This window comes from Natrix helvetica (assembly GCF_964273705.1).
Source record: "Natrix helvetica genome assembly, chromosome: 5".
Classification (NCBI taxonomy): Eukaryota; Metazoa; Chordata; class Lepidosauria; order Squamata; family Natricidae; genus Natrix; species Natrix helvetica.
In genome coordinates, this window is record NC_138551.1 from 74,051,906 (window position 1) to 74,071,232 (window position 19,327).

Here is a 19,327-nt window from a genome sequence, read left to right on the forward strand (position 1 = left end):
GTGTTACTAACTTAACAACCGCAGTGATTCACTTAACAAATGTGGCAAGAATGGTCAGAAAATGGAGCAAAACCCACTTAACAAATTTCTCCCTTAACAAGATAAAAGTTGGGATCAATTGTGGTCATAAGTCAAGGACTACCTGTGGTTTGCTTTTTGTTGTGTAACTTTGTTCTGTTGGGTGGCCTGATAAACCCAGTAATGGGGAAAATGTATAAAATAAAAGTGGAAAGCCTTTGGAGCACTTGGATTATTCTACTTCCTATTTTGAATTGATTCACAAAGGGACTCTTTATGACTGATATTCTCTCTACTCTTGCATGTTTCTTACACTATCAATCTGTAAGCAGAAATGAACTTAACTGGTACTTCTGGGGGAAAAGGTGTTATCTAGGAAGCAAACGATGATGATGGTCAAGTGTTGCAAAAGGTTGTGTTTCATGTAGAATATGAACTGGGATAATCCATGTGCTCCAATAGTCATGGAGTTTGTAGGATAATTAACTGTGGACCACTTCAAACATGCAGTATATCCCCAGCTCATTCAAGTATAGTAAATCCCATGTGCTCAATTCTAGATAAAGATCTTTCGTATGTACGTTAAATAAAATAAAGAGGTAAAGTGTTAAGAATAATTTAGGCACCAGACTTGACTGTATATTTTTAAAGAACGTGTTTTTAAATTAAGTGAATTTATTATTAGGAAAACTATTGTAATCTGTCATTGAAAAATAACTCTTTTAAAAATCTAGTTTAAATATTCCATTTTCTTTTAATGTGCTAATCGAAAGTATTTTACTACTATTTTTTAAATCGCTATAAAGGTGGTTATATTAGAATGCCATCTGATTTTGAATACCATGTTTGGTGTGTACATACCACATTAAATTACGGTTTATAACTTTGGGTTGCTGGTGTTTGTGTGAATTCAGTCTGTGGTTTATTCACCAATTAGAAACATATGTGATTTGAGAAACTGGCCATTTAATAATGGATGGGTTCATATTACATGCAAATACAAGGACTAACCGTGTTGAAGCTTAAACCAACCATTCATTTGGAAATTAAAGCAAGGATTTGGAATTTGATTTTTGTGAAATGAAAACTATGGTTTGGGTTGATTTCTGATTTGGGCCACTGATGTGTTATTTCTATAAATCAGGTATTGTCTATAATCAAACCAATGCTGTTCCCAATGCATAGCTTAATCAATTATTACCTCACAGTTGTAATTATTAAATTCTATGATGGCTTTGTCTGAATATGAAGATACACAAGCCTTCTTATAAGAGTAGTGTTCCAACAAAACCTCATCTGTTTTCTCCTATTAACAATTAGCATTGCTATTTTATATATCATTTATATATAATTTGACCTTTTCATTACTATGAGCTGCAATTAATGCTTAAAAAAAACTTTATGATCAAATTCTTATAATTGAATTTCTTGTGTTTACTTCAGGGAATTTTTTTTGCATCCATATTGCTAAAACTCTTGCTGAAAAGTCTCTAAGAAGCATCTATTCTCAATAGAACAGTTGCTTGGACTCCTGTAACTCTGAAATAGTTTTGATTTGATAATCACTGAGTTGCAAAGAGGCATATCCATAAATTTAATCTTTTGACTACCAGATTGAAATGTAAGCTGATGTTCCTAGAACAAGTAGTTCCTGAATGCTTTACAGAGTACCCAAATACAGATGTTTTCAATTTTGCCTTATGTTGTATAGAAGTTATATACTTTATACTCTCCCCCCCCCCCTTCCCCTTTCCTTTTGTCTTTTTCTCTTAGCAGCTTGCAGATGCTGTCATAGAGATTGCCAGCAATATAATGCTGGTAGATGACCATGTATTATGGCTGGCACAAAAGGACAAAAAAGCATGTGAAAAAATTGTGCAGTGTGTAGCACGCATTTCAAATCAAACTCTGAGCAGCAATGCACAACTTGTATCAAAGGTATTGTTATATATGGCTTCTTGATTTGTTAAAATATTGCTCTGAAGGAAGAAGCAGACACTCCTTGAAAAATGTGTCTCTGGTTACACTACATACTCATCCAGTTTTATAATCTCTCACATATTTTGTTCATTGCCAGAACTTACAAAAGATTCAAGCAAAGCAAAAGAGTTGGTAAAATACCACTTATTTTCATTTTATGTTATCGAATTATGACTAGATAGCACAATAGTTGGATCCCAATTAATGACTAGTGGGAAAAAATAGCCAAGGAAGAAGCCAGAAAGAGCAAAAGGTGCAATTGGCTGGGAAGGAAGGTTTCCACCTGGGAAAACAGAATAAGATAACAGTATGTGAATAGATATTTTGCCATTCTAATTGATCTAAATGAAGTTATTAGAAGACTATAGCCACCTGGCAAGTCTGCATTGAACAAACAGGTAGAAAGTCAAGCCTTTCCCCACAGTAATCTGAACAGTATAGCTGAAATGTGTATTCATGGTGGGAAATGTCATGCACAGAGGGCAGAATGTCCTTGGTATAAGAAAACAAGTTATTTTGCAACTCTATATAGTCCTTGACAATGAAAAATACAGTGATGACGATCTGTCTGACACCACATGGTTCCGCCATAGAATCGGAAGGGTCTTGCAAATCAGTGCCCATTCAGTAGGGCTTAAAACTGATACAGGAACTGAATAGCCATGATTTCAGAATCTGTGTACAGCATCTCTTATGAACTTGACAGTGAAACGTGTACTTTACAGCTAAAAATGCCGCATAACTGGTACCGCGTGAAGTACTTTACATAGTTTTACAAGAAAATAGGAATCTTCATTATAAAATGTAGGCTTTAAGGAAAAACATGTTCCGAAGTAATCCATTCAGCCAGAATGTTATTAGTCCTGCTACCTAATCTTAGTTCTAGGACATTCACAGATGCAGAATCACATGTGTCACTTGTATCACTGCAAATAAAGGGTCTTCCCGGTATCTTTACATGCAGGCCCCCAAGCCACTAATTTGCCTGCTAAATTGTGAAAACCTAAGAGATCATTCATATGATGAGTATTGGGCAGGAAAAACACTTGTTGTAGGACCGTGATGGCGAACTTATGGCACATGCGCCATCACCATCTGCTCTTCTGGTTTCCGGCGCTCTGGTCTTCATCCGCGCTGGAGCACCAGAAACCTGAAGAGCAGCATGCGCTGGTCAGCTGGTCTTTGCACATGCTGGAGCGCCGGAAACCCAGAGACCAACTGACCAGTGTGGATGTGCGCACCGGAAACCCGAAGGCCGGTGTATGTGCACCAGCCAGCTTGTCTTCGGGTTTCCGGTGCTCCAGCGTGCGCGTGCGTTCCTGTTTAGGCGCTCCATGCCGAAAAGTTTCACCATTACGGTTGTAGGCTTTGTGATCTCAAATGTACAAATAACTTCTGATCTAGATACTTGTAGGAAAAGTACTTGAAACTTACAAAGCAGTATTGTAAAACTTATTTCTGATTAGCTTCTTTATTGTAGAATGATTGTACTGTATTACTGCTTACGGTCAAGAGCTCTAGGCGATACTGAACTTAATGGCTATACAATCAACTCATTTTTTGCAGATAAAATAAGAAATGTAGTATCGTAGGAACTAATTTTGTCAAGAGATTTATTATTTCAGCTGAAATAATAAATCCTAAAAATCTCTGTAAATGGCACTTGGTTGATGCTAAAATGCTGTATAAGATTATTTGTTTGGTGGCCCCAGTTGAGTCAGAGTCTTAAATATTTATAGCATTGTGTGATTTTTGCCTAAAGTATAAACCATCTTAACAAATTCACTCCTAGTTACATCGGTATCAGAGTATTAAACTGGTATTTGATCTGATATTTGTGTATTTGCTGTAAGAGCTAAAGATTTTAAGCTGAAAACCAACTACAGTATTTTTCAGAGTATAAGACACACCTTCTTTCCTCAAAAAAGAGGCTGAAAATCTGGGTGTGTCTTATACATCAAATACAACATTTTTTGCCTCCCTTCACCAAAATGGCCGTGCATACCCTTATGGAGGCTTTCAGAGAACTCCTGGGGGCTGGGGAGGGCAGAAATGAATAAAATATGGGCTGTTTTTTGCCCCCCCCCAGCCCCTAGTAGCACTCTATAAGCCTCCATAAGGCTATGTATTCAATTTGTTTGACAAAAAACGGGGCCGTTTTTGTGAAAAACGGGTCGTGTTTTGCTCATTTTTGGCCCCCCACCCCTCCAGGAGCACTCTGCAAGCTCCTCCATGGCTATTCATGCCTTTTAAAAAAAACGGGCCCATTTTCATGAAAAATGGGCCGTTTTGGGGAGGTTTGTAGAGTGCAAAAACTTTTTTTTTTCCCTTTTGGAAAACTCTTTAACTGATTGATGAGAATTACACTGATCAAGTGCTGTGCAAGCAGAAACAAAGTCTTAGGTGCTGCAGATTGTCAGCTATTTCCTTCTCCAGCATATGGATAAATACACCTGGAAACATCTACCTACCTGCCTACCCATTCCCCCCCTCTCTCTCCCTCCCTCTCTCCCTCCCTCCCTCTATCTATCTACCTACCCTCTCTCTCTCCCTACCTATCTACTGTATTTCTCTCTCTCCCCCTCTATCTACCTACGTACCTACCTACTCTCTCTCTCTCTCTCCCTCCCTAACTACTGCACTTCTCTCTCTCTCTCTATTTCTCTCTCTCTCCCCCTATCTACTGTATTTCTCTCTTTCTCTTTCTCTTTCTCTCTCTCTATCCCTCTACCTACCTACACCCTCTCTCTCTTTCCCTACCTACCTACTGTATATCTCTCTATTTCTCTCTCTCTTTCTCTCTCTCTTTCTCTCTCTCTATCCCTCTATCTACCTACCTACTTTTTAAAAAAAATTCCTCTTCAAAATCTTGGTGCGCCTTATACTTCGGTGCGTCGTATACTCCAAAAAATACAGTACTGTGTAGGAAACCTTTGGCTTTCAATATGTCATTCCTATGTTCTGTAATAGGACATCTTCTGAATATTTCCAACCTTTTGGTAGAACATAACATAACCATGCCTGTGTCAACTCGTAACTAACTGTATTGGATCCTTAGAAAATCTTATATGTTCCCACTGTGATCAGTTTACTGCACAATGAAGTTCTTGCCTGCAATAAGGAAACATAAAACCCTCCATGGCATCAGTCCAGGTTATTTGATGAACTGTGTTTTCCCACTAAATTAATCCCACCCTTACTCGTGCTGGCAAAGGAGGCCTGGTGTGGATCCTGACAAGGAACTCTGGCCTGAAGACCTGTTTGGCCTGGGGCCTCAATAGGGGAGGACCAAATTAGAGGTGGCTACTAGACTAACTCCCTGCACTTCCTGCTGCCCCTCCACCTATCTGGGCATGAAAAGACCAACTTTATACACTTAAAATATAAGATTTTCACATTTGTCTTGACAGGTTTCTCTTAATATTGCTCTGGAAACTTTTTGGATCAAGCCATCCATTTTCATGGGCATGACTTGTATTGCTTTCCAAAAACTACCTGCTAATCCAGACAGGTTGCTGAGTTCTGACACAAAGAGCAGAGAAACAGACCAATCCTTGAATTTTAAGTGCAATCCTGGAAATCAAAATACCTCTTTGGTGAATTTCTCTTCCATGGTGAGTGGTATAACCAATGAATTTATATTTTTGAAAAATCCTTAACGTTTGTACTAAAATCAATATTCAGAGTAAAGATTAAAAAATGAAGATAGATTAAATTTATTTCTGATTTTGCATATTTATTAGCTGAAAAAATTAACTTCTTGTAAAGTCTGCATGTACTTATTCAAAGGCACAAAGCTAGAAATTTTAAATATAGTTCAATCTTATAACATTGATTTTTATTCTCTGATTTCATCACAATTCAATATGTAATAGTACAGATTATCTGTATTTACTTGACTACTGTCCCAGTTTACCTGGGTCCTTGAATGAAAACCACATTCTAGTCAAAGATAAAGCAGTTTGAAACCCATTTATATACATTTGATTGAATTCCACTTCAGTTTTCTCATTGATCTTTTATGATTAAGAAGTTGCTAAGAAGTTTATTACAATTTGTAGCAATGGTGCTCTGGACATTGGGAAAAATAATTTTTTACGGTACGATCACAGTGGTATATAAAAACTATAAAAATGTCTGTTATTAAAAATAACATTTCTAATATAAAGCATTTCCTGCTATTTCTCTAATTAGGCTTACTAATGGTTTTATGCCTTTTTCATTTATTACATGCTCTGGTGTTACTGATGTAGATTATGTTGTGTGAGACACTTAGACAGTTTTGCAATCGAAAGTGTAAATATTTTATTTTCAAATTATAAATATTTTATATTTTAATAAAAGGGCTAGGGTTCAAACTCAGAAACAGCCCACATCCTCAGCATGATACATAAATAAGATTTTTTTATTGCATATTAGGGTAAAAGTACTTAAGCAGTTGATTTCTCTATATCCGAATGAGAATTCAGTTCCTTCTTCTCCCACAGCAATTTATATCCGACATTGATTTTTCTGCTTTCCTCCTGTAATGGATACCAGATTTTACTTTTCTCAAGCTTGGTATAAGGTGGCAGTTAGTAGCTAACAGTATCATCATTTCTGAACAGGGAAACTCTAGTTTTCACTTTAACTCTCACAAAAAGGGGAGGGTGTTACAATTACAATTTTGATTAGTACGAGCAAAACTAAGTATCAGGATTAAATAAAAGAAAAAAAATGCTATGACTGTATTTGCAATTATAGTCTATTCACATTTGTGTGCTTTATAAATGTGTTAAATAAATGAATACTTTTTTTTGTTTGGAAGCCTTTGAAAGAAATAGACTTTCAGAAATTGCTCTTCACGGCAATAAAGTGGCTCTGTCCTTCCAAAAGTTGGGCATGGCAACTTCAAGGAACTTCTAAACAATATGCACAGCACTAGTCATCTTTTCCAACAACTTGTGCTATGATTTGAAGACTGACAAAGGAAGAGGACTGCCTTAGAGAAGAATTTCAGAGGGTGGAGCATCATGAGAAAAGCATACTTCTGAAGTTACCCATAATAGTTGTTATATTTGGAGAAAGATAAGGGTAAAAAAAGCATGTTAATGAAACTGCTCCTAGTTCATCAACATAATTTGGCAAATGGTAATGCTATTTGGAAAATGATGTTTTACTGGGGAACATATAGCAGTTTGAAGGGTTCTACAGTTAGAATCATAATTCTGTTAATTAAGGCATAGGGTCCGATAAATACTTGTTCTTCATTTATCTCAATTCCCCATGAAATTTTCTTTTACTTTGCACATCTTGGATGTATCCCAAGCAACTCATGGAATTATACTGAAGTCCAACGGGGTACGGCTTAGATAAGCATGTTCATGAAAATTCTTTCTCCGTAACTATGGTAAGCAAATCAGTCTTGAAAGAATATTTTGTGGGTGGGGTGTTTTGGTAAGAGCAGCACTACAATATATGGATTATGTGTACTTCCAAATTAAGTCTCAAAATTTGTAATGGAGATAAGGGATGTTGGAACACAGGACTGACCCACTGTAAGATGGCCATAGGATCTCACATCCCATGCTTAAGTCTAGCTTTGAAGTATAGAGAAGAGAAACCCTTCATTCAGCTTAACAGCAGATCGGCTTCTTTATGGCATATACTGTACCTTTATTTAGAATGCAGGCATACTGTATATTAGATAGTCAGCCAAAAATTGTGCTTTACTATAATCTAAGCATTTTTCTGTGTTGAGATAGAATTATTTTGTGGTAGAGTTGGACATATTTTTCAGACAGAGGAACATATGCTTTTCAAAAGTATATTCTTTCATAACATGCCATTTCATAAAATATGGCATTTTTTGCATTGTGTCTTTATAAATTAAAGGAAAACAATTATAGTCTCTCTCCTTTTCTCTTTCCCCATACTTCCCAGGATCAAGCTATGCATCTAGGATTTATCTAGAACTATAACAAAACATTTGGTTTTGAAAGACTATTAAAATACTGCAGTAATCACTGTAAAAGGGCTTTAGTGGTTTAATCTTTTCTTATTCATTATTGTCATGTTTCTTTGGATTATTCAGGTCAGGTTCCTGGCCAGATTTAAACTGTTATGCCTCATTTGAGAGAACAAAATATTTTTATAACTGTAGTTACAATTGTCAAACAACATTTAAAAATTATAATGAAAAGTACCGCTTTATGAAAAACATACCATTAAACTGGAATTCAAGTTGTTCTTACTACTATGGAAGGACATCTTAAAGCGAAATAGTTATACTTGGAATGTAAATGGATTATGGCATTATGTAAACTCACTCCACTGGAAAATGAGACACTTTCCTAAAACATTGTCTCCAAACCACTAAGTAAGAAAAAATAGTTTTTAACCACTTACTGTGTCAGTAGAATTTCATTATTTTCTTATCAAAAAGCAACACTTAAAAGAGTTCTAAAATGTCATGAATAAAACATAGGTTTACGCAAGCTATCTTTCTTAGTTTATCTTTCCATAGCCTAACATCTTCTAGTTATTATGTGACTACAATTCCCAGAGTTCTAATTAAATGTGAGTTAACACGCATACAATTATCTATTTATTCCAGTGGAAGTTGTTTTCCAATGCTAAGTGCATTGTACAGGATCAGAGAAGGATGTTTAAATACCCTTTTCTCATGCTACTGAATCCAGCGGAGGGAATGGAGGTGTACCTGTAAACATATACATACCAGTATGCATAGCTACATAATAGCTCAACATTCTTATTCTAGTCACACTTAACGTGAAACTCTCTTTTCTCCACCACTTGTTTCCTTTTGCTATATTTGTTAAGGTTTTCAAGAATAGGTTGGGCAACTATTTGTCCAGGGTGGAATAAGGACTGCTGCAGTGATGGGATTCATTTTTTTTTACTACCGGTTCTGTGGGTGTGGCTTTGTGGGCATAACATGGTTTTGTGGGCGTGGCTTTGTGGGCATGGCAGGGGAAGGATACCGCAAAATCCCCATTACTTCCCCACTCCTGGGGAAAGGTTACTGCAAAATCTCCATTCCCACCCCATCCCACTAACCTGCTTTCCAGCTCCGTTCTCCTGTTCAGGGCAACAAAAAGAAGATCAGCTGGAAGGCAGCGGGGGCAGGGCCAGACTATTTGCCGGTTCTCCAAACTACTCAAAATTTCCGCTACCGGTTCTCCAGAACCTGTCGGAATTGACTGAATACCACCTCTGGACTACTGCATTGAGCAGGAGGTTGGACTAGAACAGTGATGGCGAACCTATGGCACGCAAGACGCTGCCCTGTCAGCTGGCCAGTGCGCATGCGCGCGCTGGCCAGCTGAGTTCACCTTTTTAAAAGCCATTTTTCGCCCTCCCCAGGCTCCAGAGGCTTTATAAGAGCCTGGGGAGGGCGAAAAGAGCCTCCCCCGCCCCCCCGGAGGCCCTCCGAAGGCTTCAGGGACCATCCGGAGGCTTCCCTGAAGCCTTTGGAGCGCTCAAAAGGATCCTCCGAGCAAACCGGAAGTGACTTCCGGATTGCTCGGAGGGTCGTTTTAAGAGCTGCAAAGGCGTCAGGGAAGCCTCCGGACGGTCCCTGAAGCCTTCGGAATGCTTAAAACAACCCTCCGATCCGAGCAAACCGGAAGTCACTTGCATTATGGGTACGGCACGCCCGCACACAACCCCCCTGCGCTCCCCCCACTTGTGGCACACGAGCCTAAAAAGGTTCGCCATCGCTGGACTAGAAGATCACTTTTGGGCTGAAAAGGAATTTTGTGTGTCTGCCATATGCCAGTGTATATATTGACTAAAACGTTGGACTAGGAGCAGGGGGATCCAGTCTCAGCCCCAGAAGCTGACTGAACAGCTTTGGGTAAGTCAGTCTCCCTAAACCCAACCTACCTCACAGGTTTGTTTGTTGTGGAGAAAAATAGGAGGAGGGAGTGCTGTCTTGAGCTATTGTGCAACAGGGAAATGAATGATGACTTCTGCTATGTATTTTCCATCACTGTGCTAATTTCTACAACTAGATATTCCCTTGATTTATTGTAAGAAAACCTGCTCACTTTATTTCTTCAATATAGAAATAACATATAAATATTAGTGATTAGAAATGTGATATTAAGTTCTTGATGATGATGTGTTTGCCAGTTAGTTCTATTGTATAATAATAATGTGCTATGCATTTCAATATTGCATATGTTATCTACAATAACCCCAAAATGTTTCAGGTTCTGTTCTATTTTTCTAGGATTCCTTTACAAATTTGACATTGCAGACAGTTAAATGAGAATAATGACAATCTCCACTAACTTTGCATTTATTAATGGCTATGCAAGTTATCATACTATTGAAAAAAGAGCTCAAAAGAGAGCAATTTTCACAGCTTGCTATATTTAGCAAAAATCCATAACTCATGAGTAATAATTACAATTGTCTTTTTCACCTAATAGAAAAAAAAACGTGCAGAATGAACAAGTGTCAGCAGAATGTCAACCTGTGCAAGAAAACTCACTTTTCACAACCAAAGAAAGAAAAAAGTTACCTCTTGCTGCCATGGTGGAATTAGCTAGAAGCTGAATTATTTGTTACATTTATACCCTAACCCAGTCCTATAGCTTTACAGATTTTTCTTCCTTCAGTTCAATCCTTCTGTTCAATCGTGCCCAATTCTTGGCGACTATCTGGACAGGTCTTTGCAGTTTTCTTGGCAAGATTTCAGAAATAGTTTGCCATTTTCTCCTTTCTGAGAGAAAACAGGCCCAACTGGCTTTGTGCTTAAGGTGGGACTAGAACTCACAGTTTCCTAGTTTCTAGACTGATGTGTTAACCACTACACCAATCTTCTTTCTTGTATTCTAGAAGTATACAAACCATTAAGACCTCTATGGTCCTCTTTAAAACACAGTGAAAACATGAATATCATACAAGAATAAAAATAATTGTTGCTCAAATGCCTTCTGGAAAAACTCCATTTTATACACTTTTGGAAAGCAGATAAGTTCAGGGGGAAACAGGGAAAGTTCATTCCAGAGAGCTGCAATCTCGGGGTGGAGGGGGAGTGATTTGGCAGCCTGGATATCCTTAAAAGTAGAAACCCCTGGTTCATTTTCCCAGAAAGCTTAAATTGATGGAGCTGATGGGCAGTGCTGAAGATATATTGGTGTAAGGTCACACGAGTATTTTATAAGTTAAAATCAGCATATTAAATTGTTCATGAAAACCTATAAAAGACCAATGTGGGACTTGTAGCACAAGTATGATGTGCTCTCAGAGAGTCCCTTTCTGGGAGAGGGGCGGTCTAAAAATCTAAGAAATAAATAAATAAATAAATAAATAAATAAATAAATGTATCACGCCATCTAAAGCCCTGAGTGATCATTACAGTTGCTCCCACATAGAGCATGCTATAGTAAACTACACAAGTGCTAATAAGAACAAGATCCTCTCACCTCAGGTAGGGCTGCAACTGATGTATCAACTGAAGCTGGGCAAAGGCTTCCCTGCCATTAACTTACTGTTCAAGCAGGAGCCACAGGTCCAGAAAAACCTCCCACGTCATAGATATGCTCCTTCAGAGATAATGCTTTTCCATCTGGAGCCACCTGAGACCAACTTTTTAACCTCTTCAGACTCCTACTGGCTGCAGATATTAGAACAACATCTCAGAAGCTTGACCAGTATGGCCCAGGGTAGAGAGATAAAGCTCACTATTATCAAGTTATCAAATCCCAGCTAAAAGGTGGCCTCCTCCAGTGGCTTCATGTAGCCATTAAGTGGTAGAAGAAAAAGATTGAGCTCTATCGCATCTCAATAGGGACCAACCCTATTTCCACCAACTGGAACTATCCACTGAAGAAGGAATGGAACTGTCAGGGTTCCAAATAGCATCCAAAATTAAATCAGCGTCCAAGGCAAAGTATTGCTCAAAGTTCCACTTTATTAAGAGAGCCATGCTGGCACATCTGGGGAAACCCGAATCTGAAGGTTTTCCCCACCCAGTTCACGATCTTGCCCCCAGACCCACAAGTCCATCACATGGTCCAATCTTCCGCTGCCATGCTGGCAGTTCCACCCATCCAGTTCCGGTCAGGTGCAGAGGTGCAAAGACAAAGGATGACCTTGGCTTTCTAGAAAGAAATTTTCTTTTGGCTACATAGCATTTAACTCCATACAATCCCCCCTCCCATTTTTCCACAATAGAAAAGACATAGTAGAATAATAGAAAGTGTGGCAGGCCAAAGATCTAAAAAGAATATGGCTGCAGGCCTCACAGGAACCACTATAAATACCTACCCTCTTGAAATAATATCCAAAGGAATATTATGATTGATGGATAAATATATTAACTTTCCTCATGACCTGATAAAGGCCAATCACTAGTACAGCCAAGGTTGTATTAATTTCATGCCCAGCCCTCAAGCCTGACTGATAAGGCTCAGATAATTTGATTTTATCTAGAGCTTTCTGTAGTACTACAGTCAGAAAATAAGTCTACAAAAATATAAGAGGAGCTGCCACTTAGAATACTGCCACTTAGAATATGTATTCTGCTATAATATGCAAACACTCGTCCACAGGATTGGCAACGATCTGCTTAATCAACTCACTTCACTGAAGAGATGTAATGCTCTCCAAAATTATTTTGCATTCCAAATAAATGAATAACTTTTATTCCTTTGTATACTAATAGGCTTTGCAACAGGACTTTACTTGCAGTGTGATTACTTTTGAGAAACTTGTTTGAAGCTGAACCTAGGATTTTCTTTTTTAATATTCAGTCATAATTGAAAGTTGCAAAATGATAACTTTGCAATCCTCAATGTGTCACATGTGATCACCCAGTGCACTCACAGACATATTTCTGGGTATCCATCAAAATGTCCTTTCTAAAAATTCAGAAATAATGTGTGCATTTGAATGCTGACATACGACATCAGTTAGCTAGTAGAAAATTATTTTGTTGCAAAACACAGAATCACCTACATTTTCTTTCTCTATAGCTACAATTTATTGGCTTCTTATGTTGACCTGTTACATGCCCAGGGTTGACTTCTCACTCACTCATGAAGCTTGTGAATCTCTCAGCCCCAGTCCCACCCCTGGGTTCTATACCTGGGCTTTCTAGATAGGGATGGCTACAGTATACAAGACCCACAGCCCTGATCAACATCAGGAAATGAATAAGGAATGCACACAAATCACTTTCAGCATGTCAGGTTTGGCAGTAAGACTTTCCCGGTTATTATGTGTTTGTTATCTCTCTGACACACATGCTTATCCCCACTTACCCACATCTTTCTCAGCTAGGTTTCCAAGAATTAACTAGAATGACAGAACAACAGAGTTGGTAGGGACCTTGGAGGTCTTCTACTCTACCCACTGTTCCATTTCAGACAAATGGCTATACATTCTCTTCTTACAAACATCTAGTTATGGGGGACCATAACTTCTGGGGGCAAGCAAGATCCAGGACAACTCAAAGAATGGGCAGACTCCAGGACCCCTTGTATCCTTCAAAGTACTTGCTTTATTGATTCACAAAACTGGTAGCTCTCAGTGGGATTATATAGGGATTATATAGAGGGTTAGCACCCAACTGCCTTTGTCCACCTTCTGATGACATTTGTCCTTTGACTTTGTTCCTTCTTATCTACCTCCTGGAGAAATATTTTTGATGTGATTCCTGACTTTCGTCTTTTCTGTTACACGCCTACTCCATTTTTAAGTATTGCAACTTCAGTCTAATTTCTCATTCATAGAATTGTTTACAATTGTTCTTTTAGCATCTTCTTTGTAAATAACGTTCACCTATTTTGAGCTGTGTATTGCTGTTGATTTCTCCTTTCATGAAGTACTCTTAATCTGAGTCCATTAAATATAATTGTTTAAAATCCAAAATATGTTTTGACTGCATTCTATTTTAGTTTCCCTTGAAATAATAAAAAAGAATCCTTGAATATTAAATAAGCACTTCTCCTAATGTTCCGGTTATTTGCATTTCCACACACCACTCAGATTGAGGCAATGTCAGTACTACTTTAATTGTAAACGTTATGGTAACTGAATGTTGCAAGTCTGAATGCACTTTCTACTCTCTTCCTTTATTATCTTGTGAATTAGGGAGGGGCTTATCTGAAACATTTATTCAAATTATTTTCTTGGCTCAGACTCCCAACTTTTTATCTGACCACTGCCTTTGAAAGATCTTCCTCCGGTCATTCAAATCCATTCCCTCTTCCTTCTGTTTGTGGCAAGGATAACTAATTCTCTTATGTTTTCCTGCACTCTCAGGAGGAGAAAATAAGTCACAAATTTCCTGTAAGGGCCATTCTATCCCAACAGATGTTATTACCATTTCAAACTACCTTGAAAAATCATGGACATAAGTAGCATTTATTCTACTTACTTTAACCCATATGCTCAGAACAATACCAAAAAATTCATTCATGTGAACATATTGCAATTCTTCCATTTCTTTTTATTCAGATCCTGTTGAACAAATCGTGTCTTCATTTTATTTTTTCCAGTCATGGAAATCCAGATTTCTATTATGTCTGTTAAACCACAGTTCCTTTTCTATGCTAAGAAGATTAGCTTATTCTGCCTCTTTTCCATATTTCCAGCAGTAATGCAGGATTCTGACTTTATCGTAAAAAAAGAGCCACCTTATCAAGCTGCTTCAGCCAAAACAATTTTTAACCAGTTCTTTCTGAACTACTCCTAGATCCATGCCAGCAATCCACCATTCAGGTAATTCAGATCAAATCTGCCCCATCACCTTTTCCATAAGTACTCATTTCTTTGCAGCTTGCTTTTCAGACTTTTCCCATAGTCTGAATGGATGGATGAAAACATTCTTTGAGCCTGGAGATTTATTTCTAGATTGTTAGTGATAAGATTCTGTTTCTTTTGTTCTTTGCCCTATAATTTGTCCCCAGATGTAATAGCAAGAAAGTTTAATTGTCACAAGACCTTATAAATCTTGAAAATTGTTCTGTCACATCCCTTATCCTTGCTCATGATAAGCAATACACTTCATGAGCCACATTTGGTTTAATTCCTCATTACCTCTCTCTGTCTTCTAGAAGTCCACAACTGCACCTCCTCCTCTGCCATTCAGAGCCTCACTATCTTTTCTCTTATTCCCTCAAGCACCGTTTCCACTAGATTCACTCTGTTTCTTCTGCAAAGTTCTGAAGGTTTTGAATTCTCAATTCCAATAGTGAAGAAGATAGACAATATTTCTTGCTTCACCCTCATCCTATTCTATTCTATTTACCCTCATCATCATCATCACCACCACCATCTTCTTCATCCTCATCCTCTCCTTTGTTTGATCTGGTGAGTCTTTATCCTCCTATCAATGGAACTGCGGCCAGTCTAATCCATTGATTTTTTTTTCAAATTTGCAACTGCTGCCAGCATAATCAATTAATCTTCCTGATTTTTCATAATGTAAAATTTCAGACTTCGTGGTAATGGAAAAGCTATTCATAAGAGTTTCCCCCATATGGACTATCCAGATGTTGTATATATTATGAGACAAGAGAGCTGACTTGCTAAACTCACGTGCAGTGTGATGGTAAATAATAGCTCAAACACTAATTAACTGCACTGAAGTTGTAACACTTAATAATGCAGTGCATTAGTTTTAAGAACATGCTGTTCAAATAAAATTAATGATATTTGTTGTGACGTTGAACAAGAAACAGCAAAATTATATACATCTGCTTCTTGAAAGTCTTCTCGTAGCTAGGATTAACTTTGTAAAATGGCTGTGCCTGGTCACAATCAAACTGAAGAGCCTATTGTATATTAAGAACTGAGGTCAGCTTTCGAGAACTCATGACAAATTTGGCTGTCCAAAGACTTGTGACTGGAATCTATTCCGTAACAGCAGTAGGAACAAAAAGCATATTTCACTGTCAGCACTGTTATTTGTGAAAATAACTATGGAAAAAGTGTAACCTTTAAAAAAAATCCAAATATCCATTTCATTTTGGTAGGGAACAGCTTGTAGCCTTAGAAATATTGTTTTTTTTCCCCATTCTGTCTTTGGAATAATGGAGGAAAGTGCCCCTTAATGTATTGGGATCCATTCACATTCATGTGACACCTTTTTGCTTTGACAGGGAAATGATACTGAACTTGCTTTTCAATATTCAGAAATTTTGGAGTCACCAAACCTTTGGTTCTATTCCAATCACATTTTAAAGAAAGGTTTCACTGCAGTGGAAACTAATCTATGTAATAATTATTCCTTTGTTATAAATATTTCCTCAAGGTTTAGGAGCTTATAGCTTATAGAAAGAGGGACCTCTGAGGCATGCTCCTGGTGGATGGAGCATGACTCTGCTTTTTGCAGAACTCATGAATGTGGCCTAAATACAGGTAGTCCTCAACTTACAACAGTTCATTTAGTGATTCAAAGTTACGACGACACTGAAAAAAGTGACGTATGACCATTTTTCACACTTAACAACCTTTGCAGCATCCCCATGATGATGTGATCAAAATTCAGATGCTTGGCAACTGGTTCATACTTACGAGCATTGCTGTGTCCCAGGGTCATGTGATCCCCTTTTGCAACCTTTTGACAAACCAAGTCAATGGGAAAGCCAGATTCACTTAACAACCGGGTTACTAAGATAGCAACAGCAGTGATTCACTTAACAAGGGTGGCCAGAAACGTCGTAAAATGGGGCAAAAGCCACTTAACAAATATCTCGCTTAGCAACAGAAATTTGAGCTCAGTTGTGGTTGTAAGTTGAAGATCACTTGTAGGAGCTGGTGAAGGGATCGGTTGCACATCTAGAACCCTTTTCCAGATTAAGGAGAAAATAAGGACTGCCCATGTTTGAATCATTATAGATTCTCCCTGCAAACAGAATGCAAAATAGTGTTTTCCAGTGGGCTTGGTAAGTCTGAGGACAGGCCAGTATTAGCTTTGCCTAAACCACACTGGGCTCCAGGATCTGCCTACTTTCTCTATTAATTACTTTACGATGCTGCTTATTATTGATTTCTTTTGAGTTAAAAACCTTCTGAAAGACAAGCTGCACTGTATTACACCAGGAGATTTCCCTTCTACCCTTGATGAAAGAAACTCTAAGTAAGTTTAAGGATTAAAAAAAGCTCTAAGTTTGAAAAATAGCAAAAGGAGGAAAGTTAAGGGACTAGGTGGACTTGAAAGAATATTTCCTGTGGTATTTAAGAAAATAGTATATGAATCTTTGAAATAAATTGTTAAGAAATCCTGTTGATTGGAAAATAAATAGATGGTAGAAGGGGATCGCAAGGCTGGCTACAGGGAACTAGAAATAATGAAGGATTTCTCTTAAAGGAGAACAGATCAATTATTACAACGGAGCAAAACTATTTGACTGTAGAAGAAATTAAGGATGTTTGGGAACAGTTTCCTCAGAAGTTGCTTACAACGTTGTTTGAAATTATAGAAGAGGATATAGAAGAACAATATATTTTATTTGATAAAACAGAGACTGAGACTGTTTTGAATATCGATTTGGGATTTTTAAAAATGTTTGATTATAAAAGTAATATGGAAAAAGATGTGGTTCCAAAAATGGATTTTAAAATGTCAGAATATAAGAATGATATGGAAAACCATGCCGAAGTGGATTTGCTAATGAAGCCAATTGTTACCTTAATAATCAAAGCAGGCATACAAAAAATAAATTAGAAGAGTATTTTGGAAAGCCACCTTACTCTGGATTTACCAAAGAAATATGTGGGACCAAGAAAAATGTTTCTGAAAAGGTGCAAAGCTCAAGCTGTTTATGGAAGGAGACAGAAAAAAGATAAGAAATCTATTTGTGGGACAATACTTGATGGGATTAAAGGTGAAGCTTTTTAGAAATGTAAAGATTTACAAAGTGAGTCGGAATCGACCTGAAGTTCCCCAGCTGGACAGACCTGGGGGATGTGAGCTCTGAAGAGTCTCACATGAACCCTGTCTGACAAACTGTCTCCGAGATCGGCTTTTGGATCAGAACCCCACGGGGGGGGGGTTGTGAAGGAGGGGCAGCATCTCATCAGACCCAGAGGGAGTGCAACAGGTTCCTCGTAGGTTAGAGATTTGCCCTCTGAATCGGAGCCAGGGTGGCAGCATGGCAGCAGGCTGCACAAGAGCTGGCTCCAGGCCAAAGCAGCTGAACAGGAGTGTGCAGAGGCGAGATGAAAACTTGGTAAGATCTATTAACCCACAGTTATAAATCAGAATTTGGAAAAGGCAAAGAACCTTGAGAGCATAAGTAATATTGATGAACAGATCGGGATTTTTGCAAAAAGAAAGAAGGAGAGAAATGGAGTTGAATCACCAGCCCCAAAGAGCGTTATTTGCTTGAAATAATTTGGACAGAAAGGAGAAAGAAGAGAAATGACAAACCCACTTAAACACAAACTCTAAATTTGGTTTTGGACTTGAAAAGTTTGTGTTTTTAAAGGAGTCTAGGAGTGTGAAGATTTGCTTCGTCCGAGTGTCTTTTAACTAACATATCTTAAGCAACTCCAATTAATGAGAACTGGAATGCAACATGGGAGAAAGATCAAGAAAAAAGCACCATCTCCTTACTGACAACTGATAACCTAATCTTGCCTGTATGGGAAATGTTAATTAACCATCTGCCATAAATCAGAACTTGGAAAAGCAGGAGGGAAATGAAACATACCCGCATTTGGCTGTATGCAGGTTTGTTCCAATTAATATATTTTGAACAATTTTAGCCAACGAGAAGCAGAAAGTACCAAGGAAAAAATAATAACAAAATCAAGAACTGGGGAAATACGAAGTCTTTTTTTTTTCTTTTTTTTCTGCAAAAGATCAAGATGGCTCCAGCTTCTCTTCCGTTTTCACAGTAGTTGGATTAACTAAATTTAAGGTGGACCAGAATTTCAAAATAAAATTGGCATAACTAACTGCAATTTTGGAACTGGACATTATGGAAAGGTGGGAATTTGAAGAACTACGTGAAATTATAAAAAATATGCATAAATCATTAAAATCAAGCCTAAATAGAATTCAGAATTCAGAGAAGCAGGTAGTTAAGGAAGAAGAGAAGGAAGTAGGGGAGAGAGACAATGAAGGGGTAGAAACAGTGAGAAATTAAAAGCAGAGAAAAAACTCCATAGGGCTTGGCAGTAGTATAGGAAAAGTTGTAAAGGGGGGGGGTCTGTCCCAACAAAAGGGAATAAAAAGCAAACAAAAGATGTTTTGGAGGTTGACAGTGGCATAAGGAAAATTGAAATAGGAGGTTATGCCCCAACAAAGGGAAATATAAAAGATCTTTTTGACGGAGGCTTGGGGAAAATTGAAGAGGGTGGA

The 19,327-nt window shown here is 37.9% G+C and overlaps 1 protein-coding gene across 4 annotated transcripts in view; it reads left to right on the forward strand.

Annotated features, from left to right (window-relative positions):
* Nucleotides 1–19,327, forward strand: part of ADGRA1 (adhesion G protein-coupled receptor A1) — a 426,992-nt gene that overhangs the window by 206,306 nt on the left and 201,359 nt on the right. For 3 of the 4 annotated variants that reach the window (XM_081953900.1, XM_081953903.1, XM_081953902.1), the window contains 2 exons: nt 1,792–1,956; nt 5,409–5,612. In XM_081953900.1, the coding sequence (XP_081810026.1) occupies nt 1,792–1,956; nt 5,409–5,612 (369 nt within the window). The remainder of the gene's footprint in view (nt 1–1,791; nt 1,957–5,408; nt 5,613–19,327) is intronic. The other variant, XM_081953901.1, reaches the window with a different exon arrangement.